Source organism: Sarcophilus harrisii, chromosome 1 (assembly GCF_902635505.1).
Source record: "Sarcophilus harrisii chromosome 1, mSarHar1.11, whole genome shotgun sequence".
NCBI lineage: Eukaryota > Metazoa > Chordata > Mammalia > Dasyuromorphia > Dasyuridae > Sarcophilus > Sarcophilus harrisii.
In genome coordinates, this window is record NC_045426.1 from 698,256,977 (window position 1) to 698,281,114 (window position 24,138).

At 39.7% G+C, this 24,138-nt stretch overlaps 1 protein-coding gene across 4 annotated transcripts in view; it reads left to right on the forward strand.

The window, feature by feature from the left end:
* The window catches only part of BICDL1 (BICD family like cargo adaptor 1), a 144,845-nt gene that overhangs the window by 108,211 nt on the left and 12,496 nt on the right, over positions 1–24,138 (forward strand). For 3 of the 4 annotated variants that reach the window (XM_031948709.1, XM_031948707.1, XM_031948708.1), the window contains 2 exons: positions 12,434–12,564; positions 21,657–21,777. In XM_031948709.1, coding sequence (XP_031804569.1) covers positions 12,434–12,564; positions 21,657–21,777 — 252 coding nt within the window. Of the gene's footprint in view, positions 1–12,433; positions 12,565–21,656; positions 21,778–23,466; positions 23,576–24,138 lie in introns of all 4 variants that reach the window. The other variant, XR_004231306.1, reaches the window with a different exon arrangement.

Consider the following 24,138-nt stretch of genomic DNA (forward strand, 5'->3'; position numbering starts at 1 on the left):
TCAACTCTGTGCATTTTACATGACTGCACATGGATAATCTTTGTCAAATTACTTGCTTTCTCCATGAAGGCAGGGATGAGGGAAAGCGTTTGGAACTCAAAATTTGGAAAAACAATTTTAACGTATGATGAAGGAAAAAAATAAAGTATTAAATTAAAAATTTACTAAAAAATCAACAAATAACAATGAGCACAAATATTTCCATGTAAGAAGAAAACCGGAAGAAAAGAGAATTCTATGTGAAATTGAATTTAACTTGATAATATCCTACTTTTTTGTTATAGATAGGGACTGTTATTAGTCCATTTTACCAATGGGGAAACTGAGGCAGACAGTGGTGAAGTGACTTACCCAGTAAGCATCTGAGGCTAGATTTAAATTCAGGTTTTCCTGAGTCTTCTGGTGTCCCCTTCTGATTTTCTTTCTGCTCTCCACTTTGTATTTTTAAAAATTATTCAATACTTTTCTTCTTTGTTGATGTTTTCTGCCTCTCTCATTCCCCCTCAAAAAATTTACATCTTTTCTTGTATAATAAATATTGTCAAGGAAAATCAAATTTACAAATTTGTCTTGTCTGACATTAGAACTGTACTGCAGCCAATGGGGTCTCTGCCAGGAGGGACCAGGATATGCTTTGTCATTGGTCCTCCCATGTGGAAGACTGGTTCTTGCACGGATCAGAGTTCTGAAGTGGCTCAGAGTTGTTACGGCCCTAGGTGTTATTAATAGATCCAAGTGTAGGCAGCATCCTGGACAGAGTCCTGGGCTTCGAATCAGAGCAGCCGGGCTCGACTCCCGTCTCCCATACTAACTAGCTGAAAATGTGTCGCCCCTCAACTCTTACCCAAAACACCTAAAATGAGTCACGTGATCCCAGTCAAGTGAATAACCTCCCAGAGTCTCTGTGTATCCATCCATAAAATAGGAATAATCTCACTTGTGTATCCCTTTCCAGAGTGTAAACTTTTATTTTTTTATTATCATTAATAACGTTTATTCTTATTATTGAATTATTATTAAATATCAAATTATTAAATATTGAATTGTTAATATTAATAACAATATCAAGAATAGGCTTAATGATATCAAGAACTAGCATTCATACAGTACCTACTATAGTCAGACACTGTGCTAAAGAAGCATTTTACAAATATTGTCTCACTGGACCTCACAATAATCCTAGGAAGTAAGTGCTATTGTCCTTGTTTTACAGATGGGGAAACTGAGGTATTCAGAGATTGAGAGTCTTGCCCAGGGTCACATGGCCAGTTAGGGTCTGAGGCTACATTTGAACTCAGGTCTTCCTGATCCAGAGTTCTTTCCAGTAAGCCAGTTAGCTTTCTCTAGGAAAGAAAATTCTTTGTGAATCCTTTTAGCTCTTTGAAACCCTAAAAACGTAGATGGAACTGAGAGTTTTGGGACTGAAAGTGAGCATGTCCAGTTCTCTTAAAGAGGCCCCATGGTGTGCTCCCTCTGGGATCAGTGCCTTGGGTTCAATATGGAGTCAAGAAGACCTGGCTTTAGACACTTACTAGCTATGAGACCCTGTTTCTCTCTTTCCTCATCTGAAAAGTGAACTGGAAAAGCAAAAGGCAAAATCATTCCTTTTGTGTCTCTGTGTGTGTGTTTGTGTATCTGGACAGAGAAGACCCTTAGGGTTTCTGGCCAAAATAGAAACAATTGCTCTCTACATTCATCCTGAGCCAATCAGGGCCCAGACCAAAGAAAGACCTATTGTTAACTGGCCAATCAATGAGAGCCAGTGTTTAAGACAGTTCTTAAGAAAGAAAACTAGCCCATAAACCCCCAGATATCTTGCAAAGTTTCCATGATCAGAACTTATAAGCCTTTGGGCAGACCCCCTCAGCTAAGGGTATGGTACCCTCTGTGGTCAAAGAGAAGGAAAAGTTGCTGTGTTGCCCAACGGGCCAGTTCCAGTTGCGTCTCCAGTGGGGCAGCTCCTATTATCCCTCAGAGAACAAAGGACAAATAACAACTTGGACTTATTAGATGTTTAATAGATGTCAATTGAATTGGATTGGATTGGATTGATCCTCTTAGCAAATATATGAGGAAATCAGGAAAGGTATAATCCACATTTTGCAGAAAAGGAAACTGAGGCACAGAGGTATTAAGTGATGTGCAAGTCCCAACTCAGTAATAAGGCCCTTCAAAGTTATGGCTCCCGAATCTTCCTCTATCACCCCATGAGTAATTTAGTCTTTCTTTGAATATTACTAAAATTCTTTAGAGTTACTTTTTCTTTTAGTTATTTAACATCTTATAAGCATCTAGATAACACAGTGGACAGAGTGCTAGACTTGAAGTCAGGGAGACTTAAGTTTGAATCTTAACTCAGGTCTTTTCTCATGTGACTCTGAACAAATCATTCTGCTCCTCTCAGACTCAGTTTGCTCATATGTAAAAAAGAAATCATAATAGTACCTATTGTATGTGAGCATCACATCTTCGGTATGTGTAAAACACTTTGTAAATCTTAGAATGCTATAAGGATGTAAGTTATTATTTATTAATTTAATTAATAATTATATGATAGAAAATTATTATTATTATAACGTGGATGACTATTGGGTAGCAATGACTTGAGCTCTCAGAGTGAATAAGCTTCAGGCTCATCACCTTAACTATTTAAAAATAAATCTAAATTTAAATCTAAATCCTCCATCAAGTACCTACTAACTATATGACCTTCAACAAATCATTAAAAGTCAGAAGTCCTCAGTTTCCTCCTCTGTAAAATGGAAGGATGAATGTCCTTTCTAGCTCCGAATCCTGTGATCCTCCACGGTAAGAAAAAGACCTTTCAACTTTAACTCAGAAAACTTGTGTTAGACTCCAAGTTCTGTCACTTAGTAGCAGTGTGACCTTGGATAAGTGGTTTCCCTTTTCTAGATACGAGTTCAAATCCAGCCTCGGACACTTACTAACTGAGTGATCCTGGGCAAGTCACTTCACTCTGTTTACATCAGTTTCCTCATCTGTAAAATGAGTTGGAAAAGGAAATGACAAACTACTATAGTATCTGTGCCAAGAAAATGCCACATGAGGTCACAAAAAGGGGGGGACAATCAGTAAAAAATACTGAAGACTGGCACTAAAGTGTCAACCACATGGAACAACAAATTGTGGCAGTACAGACAGATGGGGGAAAGGTATAAGAATGGAAAAGTAGGAAGGAGTCGGGTTAGGAAGGACAAAAAAAACTACTTAGCTTTAAGGGACAAATAGATTTTATATTGGATCCTGAAAATAAGAAGGTCAGATAGGTAGTGTGATTATCTTGATTCCCATTTAACAGATGGGAAAACAGCATCAGGGCTTCCAGATGGCACAGTGGATAGAGCCCTGGGCCTGGAGTTAGGAAGATTCATCTTCTTGAGTTCAAATATGGCCTCAGAAACTTACCTATTTGCTTCATCTGCAAAGTGAGCTGAAAAAGAAAATGGCAAACCACCCCAGTGTCTTTCCCAGAAACCCCCAAATGTGATCATGAAGACTTGGGTACAGTAGAAATGACTCAACAACAATGACTGAGGATCAAAAAAATGAAGTGATTTGGCCGTAATCACACAATCAATAAATGTTAGAGCTGGAATTTGAATTTCAATCCCCTAGACCAGGTCCAGGATTCTTTTGAAGACCCTATTCTACTTGTCAAAAACCCAAAGCTTAATATTTTATTGTAAAATGATTATAAAGCCAATGAATCACTATCTTTGGGGGGAAAAAACTGTATTCCATGTATCATAAAACAGTTCATTATACTTAAGCGTGTTTTATTTAGAGGCAAAATATTGTAGGGAATTAGAGTGTTGGGTTTGTAATTTGCAAATGTTTCAAATCCTGCCTCTGATATCAAGTAGTTGTGTTACCCTGTGTAAGTCACTTAATGTATATGAACAGGTAACTTCTTAAGATTTATCTGCTGGGGGCAGCTAGGTGGCGCAGTGGATAGAGCACCAACCCTGAAGTCAGGAGGACCTGAGTTCAAATTTGATCTCAGACACTTAACACTTCCTAGCTGTGTGACCCTGGGCAAGTCACTTAACCCCAATTGCCTCAGCACCAAAAAAAATAAATAAATAACTGCTAAACATGACAAATGTGGAAATATATTTAAGAGGATTGGATATGTTTAGCTTAGATTGTTTGCTATTTGGGGGAGGGAGAAAATATGGGAGGGAGGGAGAAAATTGTGGAACACAAAGTCTTACAAAAATGAATGTTGAAAACTATCTTTACATGTATTTGGAAAAATAAACTACTATTGAGGAAAAAATGATTTCTCTGCTAAGTTATCACCCACTAACATTTTGGGGTTTTTTTAATTAAAAGTTTTTAGTCAGCAAAAATCTCCCTTATCTCATTCCCACTTCTCCCCTGAAAACTGAGAAAGAAAGAAAAGCAAAAACCCTGGTTATAAACATATATTGTCAAGCAAAATAAAAAATACGGCTCATTCCATACTCTGAGTCATTCACCTTACTTTCAGGAGGTGATGGATAGCATATTTCATCTTTGGTTCTCTGGAAATGTGGTTGGTTACCGTGCTAATCAGGGTTCCTAAGTCTTTCCCAATTAATCTGTCTTCACAATATTGTTGTCATTGTATAAATGTTTGTTCTGCTCACTTCACTCTGCATCAGATCATAAGTCTTCCTGAGTTTCTCTGCAACCAACTCCTTTGTCATTTTTTCAGAATTCTATTTCATTCTGTAACAAATTTTTCACTTGTTTTTCTCAATTAAATATAAACAAAAGTTTTAACATCCATTTTTTTAAATCTGAGTTCTAAATTCTCTCCCTTAATTTCTTTTTTTATTTTTTCTCAGTAATATTTTCTTTTTCCAAATACATGTAAAGGTAGTTTTCAACATTCATTTTTGCAAGACTTTGTATTCCACATTTTTCTCCCTCCTTCCTGTACTTCCCCTTTCCCAAGACAGCAAGCAATCTGAGAAGTTTAATATATACAATATTTTTATAACATCCATTTTTTAAAAATTTGAGTTCCAAATTCTCTCCCTTAATTTCTTTTTTTATTTTTTCTCAGTAATATTTTATTTTTCCAAATACATGTAAAGGTAGTTTTCAACATTCATTTTTGTAAGACTTTGTATTCCAAATTTTTCTCCCTCCTTCCTGTACTTCCCCTTTCCCCAAGACAGCAAGCAATCTGAGAAGTTTAACATATACAATATCTTTATACACATTTCCATATTTGTCACATTGTACAAGAAAAATCAGACCAAAAGGGAAAAAAAAAACAAGAAAGAAAAGATAAACAAACAAACAAAGGTGAGAACATTCAGTTTCCATAGTTCTCTCTCTGGATGAAGACGGCATTTTCCAACCCAAGTCTATTGGAATTGTCTTGAATCACCACATTGTTGGGAAGAGTCAAATCCATTGCAGTTGATCATCACACAATGTTGCTGTTATTGTGTATAATGTTCTGGTTCTGCTCACGTCACTTTGTATCAAATCATAAAAGTCTTCCTATGTTTCTCTGAAACCAAATCCTTTACCATTTCTTACAATACAGTACTATGCCATTTTTTATCACTTGTTCAGCATTATCCAGTTGGTGTGTACCTCCTCATTTCTGTTTTTTTGCCACAGGAAAAAGGGGAGAGCTCGAAATATTTTTGTACATTCTTACTCAGAATTTGTTTTTCTTAGAATTATACCTTCTCACCTACCCTCCCTGATATTTTCCTTTCCTTCTTCAACCCTTTTCTTACTTCTTTCCTGTTTAGTGAAATGTATTTCTGTACCCAACTCTGTGTATATTATTTATTCCCTTTTTTGACCAGCTTAGGTGAGATTGAGGTTTAAGTGTCACCCCCCACATCTTCCTCCTTTTGCGTACAGACTTCTATTTGTGCATTCTGATTATGTGAGAAACTTTTGCCCATCTTTTCTCTCCACCACCTCACAGTGAAGTCTTCTTTTCCTCCCTTCCTTTCTTCTTTTAAGATCTTCAAGACAGAACAGAGCCACTGCCAGGCTCTCTCTCTAACTATGTCCTCTATTACCATCAGGAGTTTCTCTATGATAGCTGATGGTAATAAGGGTCAAAGGAGACACACATGGCATCTCTCCAATTAGAATGTAAACAGTTTATCCTCGTTTAGTTCTTTTTCACTGTTCATTCATGTTTACCTTCTTATGTTTCTCAATGCAAAGATTGTAGTTTCTTTGTATCCCCAACATTACTTTAGCACAATGACTTGCACATTGTAGACACTTGAATGGACAGCTAAATGACATGGTGAATAGGATGCTGGGCCTGGAGTTCAGGAAGTCTCATCTTCATAAGTTCAAATCTAGCCTCAGACACTTACTAGTTGTGTAACCCTGAGCAAATCACTTAACCAGTTTGTTTCGGTTCTTCATCTATAAAATGAGCTAGAGAAGGAAATAGCAAACCACTCCAGTATCTATCAAGAAAACCCCAAATGGGATCATGAAGAGCTGGACGTGATTGAAAAAACAACTCATCAACAATAGCATTTGTATAACTGACCCCTGTGTTTGCACTTTACAGCTTCAGTGCAACTCTGGTCTTTTCAGCAGGAATGTCCGGAACCTTTATTTCGTTAAATTTCCCCTGCAAAATTATAATCAGTTTTGCTGGATTTGGTTGTAAGACTGTATATCCTGTGACACACATACACACACACACACACACACACACACACACACACACACACCCTGGAATATTGTATTCCAAGCTCTTTATAGTGGAGGCTGCTAAATCATCTGTGATTCATTCTGTGGCTCTTCAATACTTGAATTCTTTCTTTCTGGATACTTGCAGCATTTATTCTTTCTTTGATCTAAGAACTCTAGATTTTAACCATAATGTTCCTAAGAATTCTAATTTTGAGGTTTCTTTCCGGAGCTGTCTGTTAGATTTCATTTTCACTTTGCCCTTTGGTTTTAAGATATCTGGACAGTTTTCATTTCTGATTTCTTGAAATTTGAAATATTTCTTGAAATCTGTCCCTTTTCTTAGTCAACGATTTAATGTAATCAAATAATTCTGAACAAATTGTTCCTTTTTAATCTGTTTTCAAGGTCAGTCCCCTTATATTTTCACCTATTTTTTTTCAGTCCTTTGACTGTTTAATATTTCTTTTTGTTTCATGGAGTCATTATCTTCTAGTTGGTCCATTCTAATATTCAAAGACTTTGTTGCTTGAACAAGGACTTGAGCCTTCTGTGCCAAGCTATTAATTCCCTTTCCATTGATGTAATTTTTTATTTTTTAAATGAAATTAAGAATGTACTACAATAACTGTTTAATTCAGTTGATATAATTCATTTTAAAATAAACAAGCAGCATCATGCCAATTCAGCTGAAATGAATCTACCTTGATTACCACATGATTGTAGATTCTATCTAGGTTGAGTGTTTTTCCTTTTTTAAGTTTCCAATTTTATTTTATTTTTTGTATTTTCAAATTTATTTTATTAAAGAGACAGAGTAAAAAAAAAGAAAAGAAAAGAAAAACAGAAAGAGAATTCAAAACAAAAGAGAACATTGTCTTGTGCCCAGCAGAACATCAGGGAGGATCATTGATATAATTTCTTTACCAATTTTTTCCTCTACTACTCTCATTTAATGTATTATTTTATTTATTTATTTTGCTAAGGCAATTGGGGTTAAGTGACTTGCCTAGGTCACGGCTAGGAAGTGTTAACTGTCTGAGACCAAATTTGAACTCAGGTCCTCCTGACTTCTGCTCTATCCACTGCACCACCTCGCTGCCCCTCTCATTTAATTTATAAAAGACATTTTAAACCCTTTTTAAAAAAAAATCTCTTTTAGAGATTAGTTGGATTTGTGTTTAAACTGTGTTTTATCTTGAGGCTACGTTCATAGATATTTTAGAGTCATTCTTCTCTTTGGAATTTATTTCTTGAATTTTCCTGTCACCATAATATCAAACTGGGCCAGAAGCTGTTAATGAAAGCCTCCTCTGCTCCTAGTATCCAACCACATAGCAGTTTTCTCCTCAACTTGCTCTTTTCTCAGTACATAGCCTAGGGCTCTCATTGCTTCTCACCCTGGAACATCACATCATCCCTAGACCCAGGTCCTATCCTCAGTCAGCCCTGGATCTATGACCTAGAACTGGGTAGTGAGTGAAAAACTTTGAGCAGTTTTCATCTGTTCTTGCTTCCCACACAAGTTTAAGTCTCTCTGTACTTGATTTGGGATCTCTTCCTGCCCTAGGTACTCTCATAACCTTTCCCTGGGCTAGAATTAGTTTTTCATGGATGTTTATGTCTAGATTTTATCCACAGGCCTTTCTCCAGCCAATTTGACTGGAGAAAAAAAAAGTGAGTCACTATGATTTTTTTTCTGGAATTTCTTGATTAGGACTTAGTCCTAGTTACAACTGTTTGGAGGTATCATAAGATAGAGCTCGCTATTACTTCTTCCTGCTTCTCCATCATTTTAGTTCCTTATAATTAATAATAATAACAGAATGATTAATATTGTTGCTGACTTTTCCATAGCACTCCAGGGTTTTTAAAGCACTTTACATCCATTTTCTCTTTGAAAACTCAGAACAATTTTACAAGATGCTATGATTTTTTCCATTTTACACATGAAGAAACTCAGAGAGGTGAAGTTACTTGCCAAAGTAATGCAGCTAAGGGTCTCAGTTGAGATTTGAATCTAGTTCTTCTCGAACACAAGACAAATAATAAGGTCAGACCCTTCTGTCTTAACATTGGTCACATCACCTGTAAGGCCTAAGAGGCAACATGATATAGTGAATAAAGTAGTAAACTTAGTGACAGTAAGTTTGCAGATGAAATCCCATCTCTGCCATTTTATTTAAGCCTCATTTTCTTCATATGTAAAAAGGGGAAAAGGAGAGAAACATCCATAAGTGACCAAACTTACAAAGTTGTTGTAAGGTTCAAATAAGATAATGAATGTAAAGTGTAAAAGATGGCAATAGTCAATTTTGGAGGAGTTCTTAAAAGATAGATACACTAAGGCAGGGGTCCTCAAACTTTTTAACTAGGGGGCCAGTTCACTGTCCCTCAGACTGTTGGAGATCCAGACTAGAGTAAAAACAAAAACTTTGTTTTGTGGGCCTTTAAATAAAGAAACTTCATAGCCCTGGGCGAGGGGGATAAACATTCTCAGCTGCTGCATCTGGTCCGAGGGCCTTAGTTTGAGGACCCCTGTACTAAGGCATTGTTGGTGGAGCTGTCAATTGATCTGTTCTGGAAAGAAAACTGAAATTATTACAAGAAAGTGACTAAAATTTCCATAAAATTTGACCCAATGATTTCACCACTAGACATATTGCTCCACAGAAGTCAGGGCCAAAAAGAATTTACCTCATGTCATATTTTTTGGTTGTATGGCCTGCTTAAATTTATTTTTTCTCTTTTATTATAAATTATGATTCCCTGGGAAAGGGGAAGAAGAAGGAACACATCAAAAATAGAAATGAAAAATGTATGTTTAAATTGTTTGAAGTGCATAACTTTAGAGTTATGGAACCGCCAATTGTTATTCAAAGTATATTTATTAGCCACATTGTGGTAATGTGGTCAGTGTAATACTACTGCAATGTGCAAATCATACTGTCATTAATGCATAGTGCTACCATGTGGAAGTTAAAAGAGGAGTAAGAAAGCCTGCAATTTCAAGGGGGGCAATAATAATAACTGACATTTTAAGGTTCCCAAGAACTTTATGTGTGTTATTTCATTTGATCCCCAAAACATCCCTGTAAAGTACATACTGCTATTATACTCATTTCAGACAAGGAAACGGGCTCAGAGAAGTTGTCACTTGTGTAGGAGCGCACAGCTAGTAAGTGTTGAGAAAGGATTTGAATCTAGATTTTCTCAAGTTCCAGATCAGCGCTCTACCACTCTATCTGTGGGTATACATGACTATTCATGACTGCCTTTCCTTCTGTCATTGTAGCCTCACAACAACCCTGTAAGACAGGGACTGCAGATATTATTGTTGTTGTTGTTGTTATCCCCATTTTACTAGTAGGAAAACTGAGGATCAAGGAGTTTAAATGATCTGTTTTTGGTGACACAGCCAGTAAATGTTAGAGGTGAGATTTGAACCCAAAGTCATTCTGAACTCAAGTTTAGAGCTGTCCACCATGCAGGTGCTGAAGTTTCTAATAGGAAAGTAAGTTTAGAGCTGAAAGGTGCCATAGAAGACATCAAGCCAGACTCCCCAAGAGGTGAATAGACTTGCCGACGGTCAGACACGTATCTAAAGCAGGCTTTGATCCCAGTTTTTTTTTTTAAGCCAGTGCTCCATCCACTCTGAATGTTGTGTCTTAGGGTTAGAGCTGCAGGGATTTAAAGGCATTTGGTCTAGCCCTCTCTATGTCCCCACTTCATCCCAGACTTAAAGATGAGAAAACTAAGACCCAAGTTGCACATGTATAACCTATATTGGATTGCTCTAGGGGAGGGGAGAGGGAGGAAAAAGGATGTGAGCATAAAGCTTTGTGGGAATGGATGTTGGGGGATGTCTTTGCATGTATTTTGAAAGATGGGAGAGAGAGAGAGAGAGAGAGAGAGAGAGAGAGAGAGAGAGAGAGAGAGAAGAGAAGAGAAAGAGAGAGAAAGAAAGAAAGAAAGAAAGAAAGAAAGAAAGAAAGAAAGAAAGAAAGAAAGAAGAAAGAAAGAAAGAAAAAGAAAGAAAGAAAGAAAGAAAGAAAGAAAGAAAGAAAGAAAGAAAGAAAGAAAGAAAGAAAGAAAGAAAAGAAAAAGAAAGAGGAGGGAAGGAGGGAGGGAAGGAAGGAAGGAAGGAAGGAAGGAAGGAAGGAAGGAAGGAAGGAAGGAAGGAAGGAAGGAAGGAAAAGAAAGAAGGGTAGGAGGGAGAGAGAGAGGAAGAAAAAGAAAAGTAACACCCAGAGCAATATGTAAGAATTACCAAGGATCATATTGGAAGTGAGCAATAGGGTCTGAAAAGGTGTAAAGCTTAGTGAAAAGACATTGGTGTAAATCAGCTAAGACCTGGCTTCTGACAGTTGTGTGGTTAAGGGAAGTCTTTTAACCCCTAAGAGCCTCAATTTCCTTACCTGTTAAATGGAGAGAACACCTACACAACTCACTGGGATGCTGTAAAGAAATCGTGAACTTTAAGATTTGAGAGAAATATGAATTATCCCTCTTCCCAGGCCCCTTAGTCTGCTGAGAGGAGGAATATAATATTTTAGCCACTGATCTCAAGGTCACTGTAGGATTCCTTCCCCCTCCCCCACTCCTCCTCTCTCATTCTCCCTCCTCCCCTTTCTCTCTCTTTGTCTGCATGTCTCTCTGATTCTTTTGTCTCTTTGTCTCTGTCTCCCTGTTCCTTGTCCCTTTCTCTTTCTCCTTCTCTCTATTTCTATCTCCCTCCTCCTTCTCTCTCTTCCTCTTCTACTTTCCCTTTTCCTCTCCCTTTCCTCACTCACCAAAGAGCCAGGGTTCTAGGGTCAATCATTTACTGCCTCTCAGCCTCAGTTCCAACCTCTAAAATGGGTAGAGTGGGGAAGGTAATTAGGTGGCTTTTGAAGTCCCCCAAAGCTATAAATCTGCAATCCCAGAATCTTACCAGCCTCAGCTGTGCCCTTCCCCCTCCTTGAGGCAGCCACAAATGATATGAAACAGGCAGATTAATGAGAATGGAGTCAGAAAGGCCTGAGTTCTGCCATTACTGTGAGGAAGTCATTTCACCTTTGTGCCTCAGTTTCTTCATCTGTAAAATGGGGCACTTATCCCACAGTCTTATTTTGAGGACCAATGTGATCATGTATTTCAAGTGCTTTGTAAACTTTAAAGCATTAAATTAATGTTGGTTAACATTTGATTCTACACAGACTCACCTCATTTAGTATTTTGTATTTTACTAATGAGGAAAATTAGGCTGATCGAGGTTAGGTCACACAGTGAGTGTCTATGGCTGGATTCAAACACAGGCTTTCCCGGTTCAGCATCTTAGTGTTCTACCCACTATACCACCTATATTATATATACCATGTATAATGACGTTTGTGGTTGTTGTTGGGCAGCTAGACAGTGTTGCTGAGCTTAGGATCAGGAAGATACGAGTTCAGATTTGGCCTTAGACAACTTAATGACTGTGTGACTCTGGGCAATTCACTTGCCCTCTTTTTGCCACAATTTCCTCAAATATAAAATGAGAATAGTTAACATTATCTACCCCACCCCAAGGATGCTGAGAGAATCAAATGAGATATTGCTTAAAAGGGGGAGGGGAGTTTTAGCCAGTGCCTGGCACATAGTAGGTGCTATATAAAAGCTGATTTCCCTTCCATTATTATCGTCATTATTTCCTCTTGAAGCAGAGCTGTGGACTAGATCTCACTGACTTCTTCCTTGGTCTGATCTCCCCCAGGTGACGATGTTGAGCGTGGAGATGACAGCCCTCAAGGAAGAGAGGGATCGCCTCCGAGTGACGTCCGAGGAGAAAGAAGCCAAGGAGCAGCTTCTCAAAGCCATCAGGGACCGAGATGAGGCCATTGCAAAGTAAGAAGGTCTCATAGGCCCGTGCCCCAGTTGCACATTTGGGAGCCCAAGTTTCATTTTGGTTTTTTCCAACTGCGTTCTGAACCAAATGAACATGTTCTGAGGCAGCATTGGGAGACGCAGGGAGCCGACGGTTCCGCCGACCTCCACCCCGGTCACTCCGCCTCAGGAATTCTGGGTTCAGTTCTAAGTGATTTCAGAAAGTTAATGATAAGCTGGAGAAAACAGGTTTAGAGTCAAAGTGACCTTCCTAAAATACAGATCTGGCCGTGTCAGTACATACACACACACACACACACACACACACACACGATACGTACACTTGCACACACACATACACAAGCAGAAACCCATTCACACAACACTGCACATTTGCACACACACAGACACACAACACACACTTAACATACACTCACACATTCACACACATACCCACACTCACCCAGCACATTCACACTCATACAACACACACACACACACACACACACCCCTCCAGTGGCTCCCTTCCACCTCCAGGAACAAAACTAAAATCTCACTTGTTCCAAGTCCTTTATAAGCTAGTACTACTCCACCCCACCTTTTCAGTCTTCCTACAAGAACTCTCCTGTCCACTAACCGTCCACTCTCTTGCTGTTTCACAAACAAGAAATTCTAGCTCTTCACTCCAGGCATTTTCCCTGCTTAGACTCTCCTTCCTCATCTCTACTCCCATGAATAAACATTCTTTAAGTACCTACTATGTGCCAGGCACTATGTACAGGATACAAGTTCCAGCTAAAACCCCTCCTTCTACAACAAAACTTCACTCTTTTTTCTCAATAGTATTTTGTTTTTCCAAACACACATCAAGATAGTTTTCAACATTCATTTTTGTAAGACTTTCCCTTCCATTTTTTCCCCTCCTTCCCTTACTTCCCCCTCCCCAAGACAGCCAGGAACAGTCCTTTTAAACATATTTCTATATTTGTCATGATATGGAAGAAAAATCAGACCCAAAGGGAAAAAAACCATGAGAAAGAAAAAGCAAAAAAAAAAGGTTTATTATTATTATTATTATTATATTAGGCTTCAATGCACAATCTCCACAGTTCTTTCTCTGGATGTCAATGACATTTTCCATCCCAAGTCTATTGGAATTGTCTTGAATCAGCACATTTATAGCAAAGCTTCTCAAACTGTGGATTGGAACCCATATGGGGTAAATGAATGTGGGGGATGTGAAATTATGATTTATTTTGAGCAAATGTTTGATTTGTATGCCTATTTTATATACCTGTTTATCTGAGGCCACATAAAAATTTCTCAGGCAAGAAAGGATCATGGGTGGGAAAAGTTTAAGAAGCCTTGTTCTAGAAGAAGCTTTCTCTTATTCCTTTAAGTTCTGCTGCCTTCCATTTGGTGATTATTCTGACTTTCTCCTGTATGCAGCTTGTTTATATGTGGTTATTTAGATAGCCCCTTTCCCGTGTGATTGAGAGCTTCTTGAGGATAGGTGTAGTCTTTTAACTGACTAAAAAAAAAGCATTTAGATGACATCTAGTCCAATCTTATTTTACAAATGAAGAAACTGAGTCACAATGGTGATGCGACTTCAAGCCGAGTCGAGTCAAAAGATATTCAGATACTTCCCACGTACCAGGTCTTCGTGCTGAGGGCTGGGGTTATAACGAAAGGCAAAAGAAAAGTCCCTGCTTCCCTGTGGTCACAGAGGTGGCCAATGACATTGGACTAGACATGGATCCTACCAGAATACACTTGGGAGTCTAGATTTAGCATGGGTTTCAAAGGCCATTCAGCTGCGTTTCACAGCTGTGAAAAATAAGACAGAGAGAACTTGTGATTTGCCTACAGTCTCACAGCTAGTGAGCAGCATTGGACTATAAATAGTTCATCTATCATCAGACCTATGTGCACAGGAACGGAGATTTCAAGCTAGAAGACATCTTCAAGGTCATCTGTCCCGCCATTTTATAGATAAGGAAATGAAGGCTCAGAGTAGTTCAGTGACTCACCCAGGGTCACTCTGTCAGGAAGTGTCAGAGATGGCGTCCGAATCCAGATCTTCCCACCTGTAGATCTTTCTCTTCTTGCCCCAAAGAAGATTAAAGTATGGTCTTCATAGATGTCTTTTGCAAGCATTATTCTTTAAAAATAATGATCTGATTTCTACAGATTTTCTACTATGGGTAAACTGGTATTTTAAGGTATATTTCATGCCCTTTGCTGATTTTTCTTCCTCCTCTTTCCCAGATCATGAAGGACACGAATTTCTAACTAAATCCATACTCAGACAAAAATGCCAGCTTGGTGGTGCATTAGATACAGGGAGTTAGGAAGAACTGAGTTCAAATCTAGACCCAGGTCTTTACTAACTATGTGGTCCTGAGCATATCACTTCACCTCTGCCTGCCTCAGTTTCCTCATATGTAAAATGGGAATAAGAATAGCCCCTATCTCCCAGTCTTGTTGTCAGTATAAAATGAGATAATATTTATAAAGCATTTGGAAAACTTTAAAGTACCATAAAGATTTTAACTATTATATTATACCCCCTTACTGTGTTGAGAGCAACCAAGGTGGTGAAGGATTTAAGTTTATGTCATAAGAGGATGGGTTGGAAGACTGAGGCAGGGGAGATATATGAGAGCTGCCTTAAAGTATTTGAAGGACTGCAATGCAGAAAGGAAAGAGAAAGGGAGGAATCATTTATTAAGTAAGCGCTTTGTGTCAGACATTGTGCTAGCTCAAGTAATAAGCATCTATTAAGCACCTACTACATGCCTTCATTGTGTTAAGTCAATCAATTAACAAATATTTATGGAGTACTTATGTGCTAGTCATACTCACTTAATTAACAAGTATTTAGTAAGCACCTACTATGCGCCAGGCACCATGTTCAGTGAAGAGGAATTAAAGTAAATTTTTTTTTTTTTTTTTTGGCACTGGATCAGTGACTGAATGTTGCAAATGAAGTAAAGAAAATCCTTCCTAAGAATTAGAGCCGGCCCCAGGTGGGCTGGGCCACCTCGAATGGTTCTCTTCATTGGGATGGGTAGGATTCCTACCCATCAGGAATAGGGTAGAGTGTATTCTTCTTTAAGAATGGCTAAAATGACATGGGTTCTGAGCTCCCCTTATCTTTGAGATTATGTAATTCCATAGCAAGTGCCAACAGCCATATGTAAGAACTAAAACACAAACAAAGGGACCTGGGATATTCTTAATAGAAAGAACTATCAAATGAGCAATCTCTCTCTACCAATGTGAGTCAACATCTTCTCTGCAACTTACAGTCTTAGAAATTCACTTAGAGCAGAAGTGACGACAGTCTCAGAGTGCAGGTACCCTCAAAACATCCAGGTGTATCTGAACAAAGCTAAAATATAATTGGAAAATGTTTCACAAAATTAGCAAAAATACAACAGGACTTAGATGATGTTAATGTGTGGTTTTCTAGTCTAGTCTGTTGTTCTATTTGAGTTTGAGGGGCTAAGTAATTTGCCCAGGGCCACATAACCAGTACGTATGTCTGAGGTAGATCTTGAATCCAGGTCTTATTGACTACACTCAGTCATGAAAGAGCATAAGAGAAAAAAAAAATGCTTTTAGTTGAAAGCAACTGACAACCCCCCCCCAAACCCTAAGATTATAAATAACTGTTCATGTGTCTGTAACTTTGGTTTCTCTGTTGTTACTGGTTGCCGAATTGTTTTTATTGTGTCCAACTTTTTGTGTCCCTGTTTGGGATTTTCTTGGCAAAGATATTGGAGTGTATTGCCATTTCTTTATCCAATTTATTTACAGATGAGGAAACTGAGGCAAACAGAGTAGAAGTGACTTGCCCAGGGTCACACAGCTAGTAAGTGTATGAGGCTAGATTTGAACTCCTGAAAATAAGTTTTCCTGACTGCTGGTCTGACATTCTATCCACTATGGCGCCCTCTAGCGGCCTACCTGTTGTTAACTCCATTCCAAAAGTGCTCACATCAGCCTTGTTCTCCTATTTAATTTCACTCTTTCACTCTTTGTTCCAGTGTTGATAAATATTGTCGACTCTAACTACACTGTTGTCATCAACATTTATATTCTTCTTTGGGCTCTGCTTTCTTCATTCTGAATTGTTTCCTACAAAAAACTCATATTTCTTGGAATCCTTCACATCTTTCATTCATCTTGTGGCTGAATGACATTATGTTACATGTAACACATGGTCTAGTCATTTCTTCTCTAAATGAAAAATTCTTCATTTGTTTCCAGGTTTTATTTGTTGGCTTTTTATTTGTTTTTGTTTTTGCAACAAAAAGTAGAGCTTCTGGAAATATTTTGTTGTTGTTGTTCAGTCATTTTTCAGTCCTGTCCAAATCTTCATGAACCCATTTGGGATTTTCTTGGCAAAGATGCTGGAGTAGTTTGCTATTTCCTTCTCCAGCTCACTTTACAGTTAAGGAAACTGAGGCAAATAAGGTAAAGTGGCTTACCCAGGATCACACAGCTAGTATGTATGTGAGGTCACATTTGAACTTAGATCTTCCTGACTCCAGGCCCAGCACTCTGTCAACTTGTCCCCCTTTTTTTTTTATGATAGATCCTTTCTTCCTGTCAATAAAATCACACAGTGAATAGGCTTAGTATTGAGACTACAGCCAAAGTAAATCTATTTTTGTAACTAATTATTGAATAATTCTATCTCCAAAAGTGTTTATTCAAAATTTAGCCTCTGCTCTGTAATCTGAGGAATTAAAGAAAGATAAGATGTTGTTGAACTCCCTTGGCATTTATAATTCCATTGGCGAGACAAGACTAGCATAGACCTAGGAGACATGATGGAGCCCTTGTGAAAAGGGATAATGGATTCATAATCATTGTGATTGATTCGGCTTCTTGCCGCCTGTGTGACTTCTCATTTCTCGACCTCATTACCCTCATCTATACAATGAAGAGGCTGGGCTAGATCCTCTCCGAGGTCCTTTCCATGGCTGAATTATGTTCATATGCCCATATGCTTGTGATCCTTCATCATCCAGGTGCCCTTCTAGAAATCCTCCATTAAAAAACAACCCACGTGCTTGCAGCTTTCCTCTAGGTTTCTTATTATCATTATCATTAACTGAGTCCTTTCCATGGCTGAATTGTGTTCATAAGCCCATGATCCTCTATTAGTCTGGTTCCTTTCTAGAAATCCTCCATAAAAAACCTATCCCGAGTGCTGGCAGCTTTCCTCTAGGTTTCTTATTATCATTGTCATTAACTGAGTCCTTTCCATGGCTGAATTGTGTTCATAAGCCCATGATCCTTTATCAGCCTAGTTCTTTTCTAGAAATCCTCCATAAAAACCTACCCCAAGGACTGGCAGCTTTCTTCTAGGTTTCTTATTATCTTATCATTAATAATAATATTATTGACATCATTATTATAATAAAACTCTTGAGGAAAATAATAATAGTCATCATTAACAACTAGCAGTTATAGCCTTTAAGATTTGTAAACTGCTTTACAAATATTAATTAGTCGGTAAACATTCAATAAAAGTATCAAAAAAGAACCACAGTCCATGCCCTTAAGGAGCTTACAATCTATTGGGGGAGGGAGACAATAGAAAAGCAAGGTGGAAGGGGAGGAGAGAGGGAAGGAAAGTAGCACTGGTGGGATCATGTTGGAGTCAGTCCAAAAGAGTGCATCTGGGAGGAAATGAAGAGATGGCAGCCATGGGAGCCATTTTTATATGGAGGTTTTGTTTCATCTGATTCTCACAACAATCTTATAAAACAGTTGTTCTTATTATCCCCATTTTACAGATGAGGAGCCTTGCTTAAACATAGCCAAACCTGAGGCAGGATTTGAATTTGGGTCTTCCTGATTTCATGTCTAGTGCTGTTTCCATGTAGCTGTAGCAGAGCATTAGGTAGACTATCAGCCTGTCTTCCCTCCTCTCCATCACTCTTTATTTCTTGTTCTTCCATATTAAGGTGAGGAAGACGTCTTAATGTCTTTTCCCCCTTCAGGAAGAGACTAGAATATTAGTCCAGATGCCAGTCTCTGATTTCTCTCAAATCAACAACCAAAAAAAACATTTATTAAGGACCTACTGTGTTCCAGGCACTCTGTTGGGCATTGAAGGATACAATGACAAAAGGCGGACAGTCTCTGCCTTCAAATTGCTTACACCATTTATTGAGAAGTCTCTCCACTTGCCCCGGTCTTCCTACCTGAGAAAAGTCCAGCCAGTGGCTTATTAGAAATGTAACCCAAACAAGTGACTTAACTTTTTCGATCCTCAGTTTTCCCCTCCATGAAATTTCAGTCATCGTTCAGTCATGTCTGACTTTTCATGATCCCATTTGGAGTTTTATTGGCAAAGATACTGGCGTGATTTGCCATTTCCTTCTCCAGCTCATTTTACAGATGAGGAAACTGAGGCAAACAGCTTTAAGCCATGTGCCCCTGTGTCTGAGGACAGATTTGAACTCGGGAAGTTGAGTCTTCCTGACTCCATACGCTACATGCTTCACTATGGCACCACCTAGCTGTGCTATCATGAAATGTAAATATTAACATCCCCTACTTCCCAGGGGAATTGAGAAAATCAGACAAGATAACATGTGTGTACGGCACTTTGCCGCCCTTAAAATTCTATATAGGAAAAACACAATTGTATCAGACACCTTTGGGACCCCAGTGCCTGACACAGTGCTTTCCCCGTCTTTTTTAATGTCTATTGAACTTGAGGAGGGAAAAGTGCTCTATAAAGGCTGGTTGTTGTGTTATTGTGACCCGTCGGCAAATTTGTGGAAAGGAACCCACTGCGAGCGACTGGGTCCCGGCTTCGTCGCCCGCACCACGCCCGTCCTCTCCTGCCATTCCGAGCTGGTCCTTGGGCATGTGCCCACGTTAACCAAGAGATGGGTTTCTGAGAATTAGGTGGAAACTGAATTGGTTTAAATCAAATGAATTGATTTATTTAAAACGTCCCTTAGTGATGGCAGGAAAGATTATTTTCTCTTTTAAAAGGAACCCATGAAAAAGCATTGATGAGTTGGTGCCAGACACTGGGGAAAACAAACCCTCCAAAAAGGCAAAAATCAATCCCTGCCTTCAAAAAGCTTACATTCCATATACAAGATGAACGCTAGTAGGGGCAGCTAGATGGTACAGTGTATAGAGCGACAGCCCTGAGTTCAAATTCAATCTCAGATGCTTATAATTATATGACCCTGGACAAGCCACTTTGCCCTGTGTGCCTCAGTTTCCTCATCTGTAAAAAAGTTGGAGATGGAGGTGGGTGAACTACTCCAGTATTTTTGCCAAGAAAACCTCAAATGGGATCAGGAAGGGTTGGACCTGACTAAAATGAGTGAACGCTAACAGATGGAAGTTAATTTTGGAAGGGAAGATGCTAGAAGGGATACCAGGAAAGGCTACGTACAGGAGGTAACCTCTAAAATGGCTTTAAATGGGAAGCTAATCATTTATAATTTGTTTAAGTTTAGAAAATAACTTAATCAGGCTACAAGGATTTTTTTGGGTGAGGCAGTAGGGGTAAGTGACTTGCTCAGGGTCACACAACTAACAAGTGTTAAATATCTGAGGTCAGGTTTGAATTTAAATTTGAATTCAGATTCTCCCGCCATCCAGCTGCCCCTCGACAATGATTTCTTACTATGTGATGAGCACTGGACATAAAGATAATCATGAAATAGACCCTAACCCTGAGGAGTTTCATAAAGAGAGATAATATGAATATAAGTAGACATATGGGGAGAGGATACAAGGTGATTTGGAGAGGAGACATAACTGTTTGGGGAAATTTGGGGAAAGCCTCAGATAGAAGGAAACACTTTTGAAGGCATGATGTGGTCGGATCTCAATTTTAGGGACATCGGTTTGACAATCAGTAACCATTTAGTAAGCACCTACTATGTGCCAGGCCCTGGGCTAAATTCTAAAAATATAAAAAGCAGCAAAAGACCAGCCCTGCCCTCAAAGAGTTTACAACCTCATTGGAAGCTGATTCTTCCCAGAAAGTATGTTGGATTGAGATCCATCTCTCTGCGCCTTGGATTCTGTCCCCTTTCCTGCCTCCCTGTGTTCTACTGGCCCTTACGGTACCATCTGTGCTCCTGTGCCTAGTCCCAGTCAGTCACACTGTTGTTATCTGTGCCCAGATCCTCTTCCCTGGCCAAGGAGGGTGCGCTAAGGGGACCTTAAAGAGCCTCAGTGTCCGGAGATGCAGAGATACTGGCTGAGGCCGCTGGGAGGTGGGAAAGGTTCGTTCTCCTACAGAATAACTTAAGCTGATGCTGATGCTGATATGTAACCGTGGCAACCAGCAGCCTCCGTCTCCCTTCCGGGCAGAGCAGGAAGAAGAGGCTAGAAGCAGCTGCTGGTGGTAGCCTGTAGGACAGGATGCAGCTCATGGCAGATCTGGGCTATTCATACCCACAAGGGTCTCCCAGCTCTGGAGTGAGGAGAGAAGGAAGGGACAGAAGGGACCTTAGGAAGCAGAGAGACAACAGGAGCCACATGGCCGGCTGCCATAGAACCCCAACTCTCCAGGTTGGAAGGGCCCTCAGAAGCCATACCCCAGGAAGAATGCCCTCTATAACGTGCCCAACGAGGAATCATCCAGTCCATCAACAATCATTTCTTAAACATTATTAAACACTAATTAATTAAAAATTAAGAGATTAATTGTTAAACATTAAAGACATGCCGAGAAGTATCCTACATGCTAGGAATACAAAGAAAAATAAAAACACTGTGCATTGTAGAGAAGGGACTTTCTGGATTTACATCCAGAAAGAAAGGTTCTAAGAGCTCCTTGCTGACTCACTGATGAAATCACAGGTCCAGTCAAAAAAACCTCATTGTATTAGCTTTCTTGTCTGCCGTGGTGTATTGCCAACTTACTTTGAACTCTCAGTCCACTAAAATCCCCAGATCCTCTTCTAATTTTGTCTCTCCCATTTCCTACTTGTGAAGTTGATTTACGAGTTAAAACATCAGAATATATCAGAGCAAATCTGGCCTCAAGGCTGAGCAAGGAGTCCAAGCACAGGTTTTCACTTAATTCAGCCCTGGTCTGTCTGTTGCAGGAAGAACGCGGTAGAGATGGAACTGGCCAAGTGTAAGATGGATATGATGTCCTTGAACAACCAGCTCCTGGATGCCATTCAGCAAAAACTGAACCTCTCCCAGCAGCTGGAGGCCTGGCAGGTAAAAGGGGGGTCGGGGCCGAGGCCAGAGTGAGCTGGCCAGTGGACCTTGTACAACAGGGCGTAAAGAAACTGTGGCCATGGGTTCAAACTAAGTAAAAGGAAAAAGCTGTCCCTACCATGAGAGGAACAGAACAGTCAGAGTGAAATCTGACTTAAATTTAGCCAACACAAGGTCACTGACCCTCTTCCAAAAGCTGACTTCCTCTTTCCTTGCTAAGCTGGAAGACTAGCTTCACCAGTCATAGAATGTCAGATGGATAGAGAGAAAGATATATGGGGAAAAGTGGAAAGATAGATAGAAAAATAAATAGAAAGATAGACAAACAGGAAGGTAGACAAAGAAAGAGAGAGAGGGAGGGAGGGAGGAAAGAGGAAGAAAGGGAATGAGAGAGAGAGAAAGAAAAAAAGAAAGAGAAAGAAAAAACAGAGAGGGAGAAAGAGAAAAAGAAATATGAAAGAAAGAAAAAAGAAAAGTAAATAGATGGATAGATGGGTGAGTAGGTGGGTGGGTGGATAGAAGGATTGATAGAAAAAAAGATAAATATAGAGATAGATAAATAGATAGATAAAAAATAAATGGGCCAGTGGATAGAAGGATGGAAAAGGGGGAGGAGGAGAGAAAAGGGGGGACAGAGAGACAGAGACAGAGAGAGAGAGAGCACATTTATTAAATAATTACTGTGTTCTAGTTTCTTTGCTAAGCACTAGGGTTATAAATACAAGTAATCAAGACAGTTGTTGCCCTCTAAGAGTTTATATTCTGATGGGGGAAGAAAGGAGCTTGGAGTCATTCAATCCACTCCGTACCTGAATAGGAATCACTATACAGCATGCCCAACAAGAGAGCATCCAACCTTTTCTGAAAGCCCCAACTGAGACAGAGCCCATTGCAGGGTGGGCCGGTCTCTGATGCAGGTGGGCTGTTTCTTGGTTTCTGTCTTCCAGACCCACCTCTTCCCCAGATCTCAAGACAAGCATTTTCCCCCTCACACATTTCCAAGCCAGCGTAGCTCCCTACCATACTGAGCCCATCCCTGGATTTTGTTAACATCAGGAAGACACAATTTCAGGATGTGGGTGGAACTGTAAACATTTCTTCCCAAGTCATTCTGGGTGGAAAAAATAGCTAACCTGAAAAGCCTGTTCACCCTTGGAGGAGAAACTTGAAATAATTGGTTCTCTAGTGACTTCTCTTGGGCTTGAGATTCAGAGTCTGAGTCCAGATCCACTGCATAGGAACCCAGGGACCATTTGCTTTGGCTTAAGGAAGGGTAAGAATATAAGAATAATAAAAATAATACTGATTAGCATTTCTATTGAGATTTAAGGTTTACAAAGTACTTTATAGACTTATATAATGTAGATGATAATCCTGAGAGAAGTGCTATTATTATCCCCATCTTACAAATGGGGAAACTGAGATCCCGGTAGAGTAATTTGCCCAGGATCATACAGGCCATAAGGATGCAAACTCAGGGTTTGTCACACTAAAGCCAGCAGCAATCTTCAGTACGCCATGCTGCCCTGCCAAGAGCTGCCCCCCAATGCCGGCGGGGCTGGCAGTTTGCAAGACTCAAGCGCATCCTCCACAAACCAACCCCACGTCCGGTCGGAAGGGCCAGTGCCCTCCTTCCTCCTGTCTCAATTCTGCTGTGTTTTCCTTTCTCTTTTTCTCTTCTCCTTACAGTTTGCTTCCTCAGGGCTTTTTACTATCTGGCTCCTTTGGTTTCTGATCTAGTGGCCTTTCTCAGTTCCCGTATCGACAGCTTTAGTAGTACACCCCTCCTGCCTTTGAGGTGAGACCGGGCTCTCCATCTCCGTCCAGTGACCATTCACTCATCACATCATAGTTAGTCTTCCTGTGTTGGTCTTGCATTTGGGGGAGGGCCCAAGCCTGCACCCCTTTCTGCCTCTCTACCTCGTCCATTCATTCTCCGTGCCATCCCATGAACTCATCTCTGTGTGAAGTACCATCCCCAATCCTAGCCATCCACATTTCCATCATCAGTGGGAACAGAACTGTAACGAGGGTGGGACAATTGGGCCTTATACCAGGATGCCAAAATTTAGAGGGTGTTATAACACTTGCAAGCCTTTAATATTTGTAGTATGTCTAGATGCTTTGTGTCTACTTATCAAGAATAATTAGTTAATAGAGGAAGCAACCAGATGGTACGTTTTTCAGTTATAAAATGCCAGGTGAACTCCAAAGTGTGCCAGCTGGCCCGCGCGTCCCCGTCGCTCTGCTCCAGCCTCCCTGACTGCATTTCAGAATATTCCTCAAGTCACTTGCCATCGTCATAAAAATTGCCGGTTATAACCATGTTCATTTTACAAATTAAGGGCCAACTACATGGCT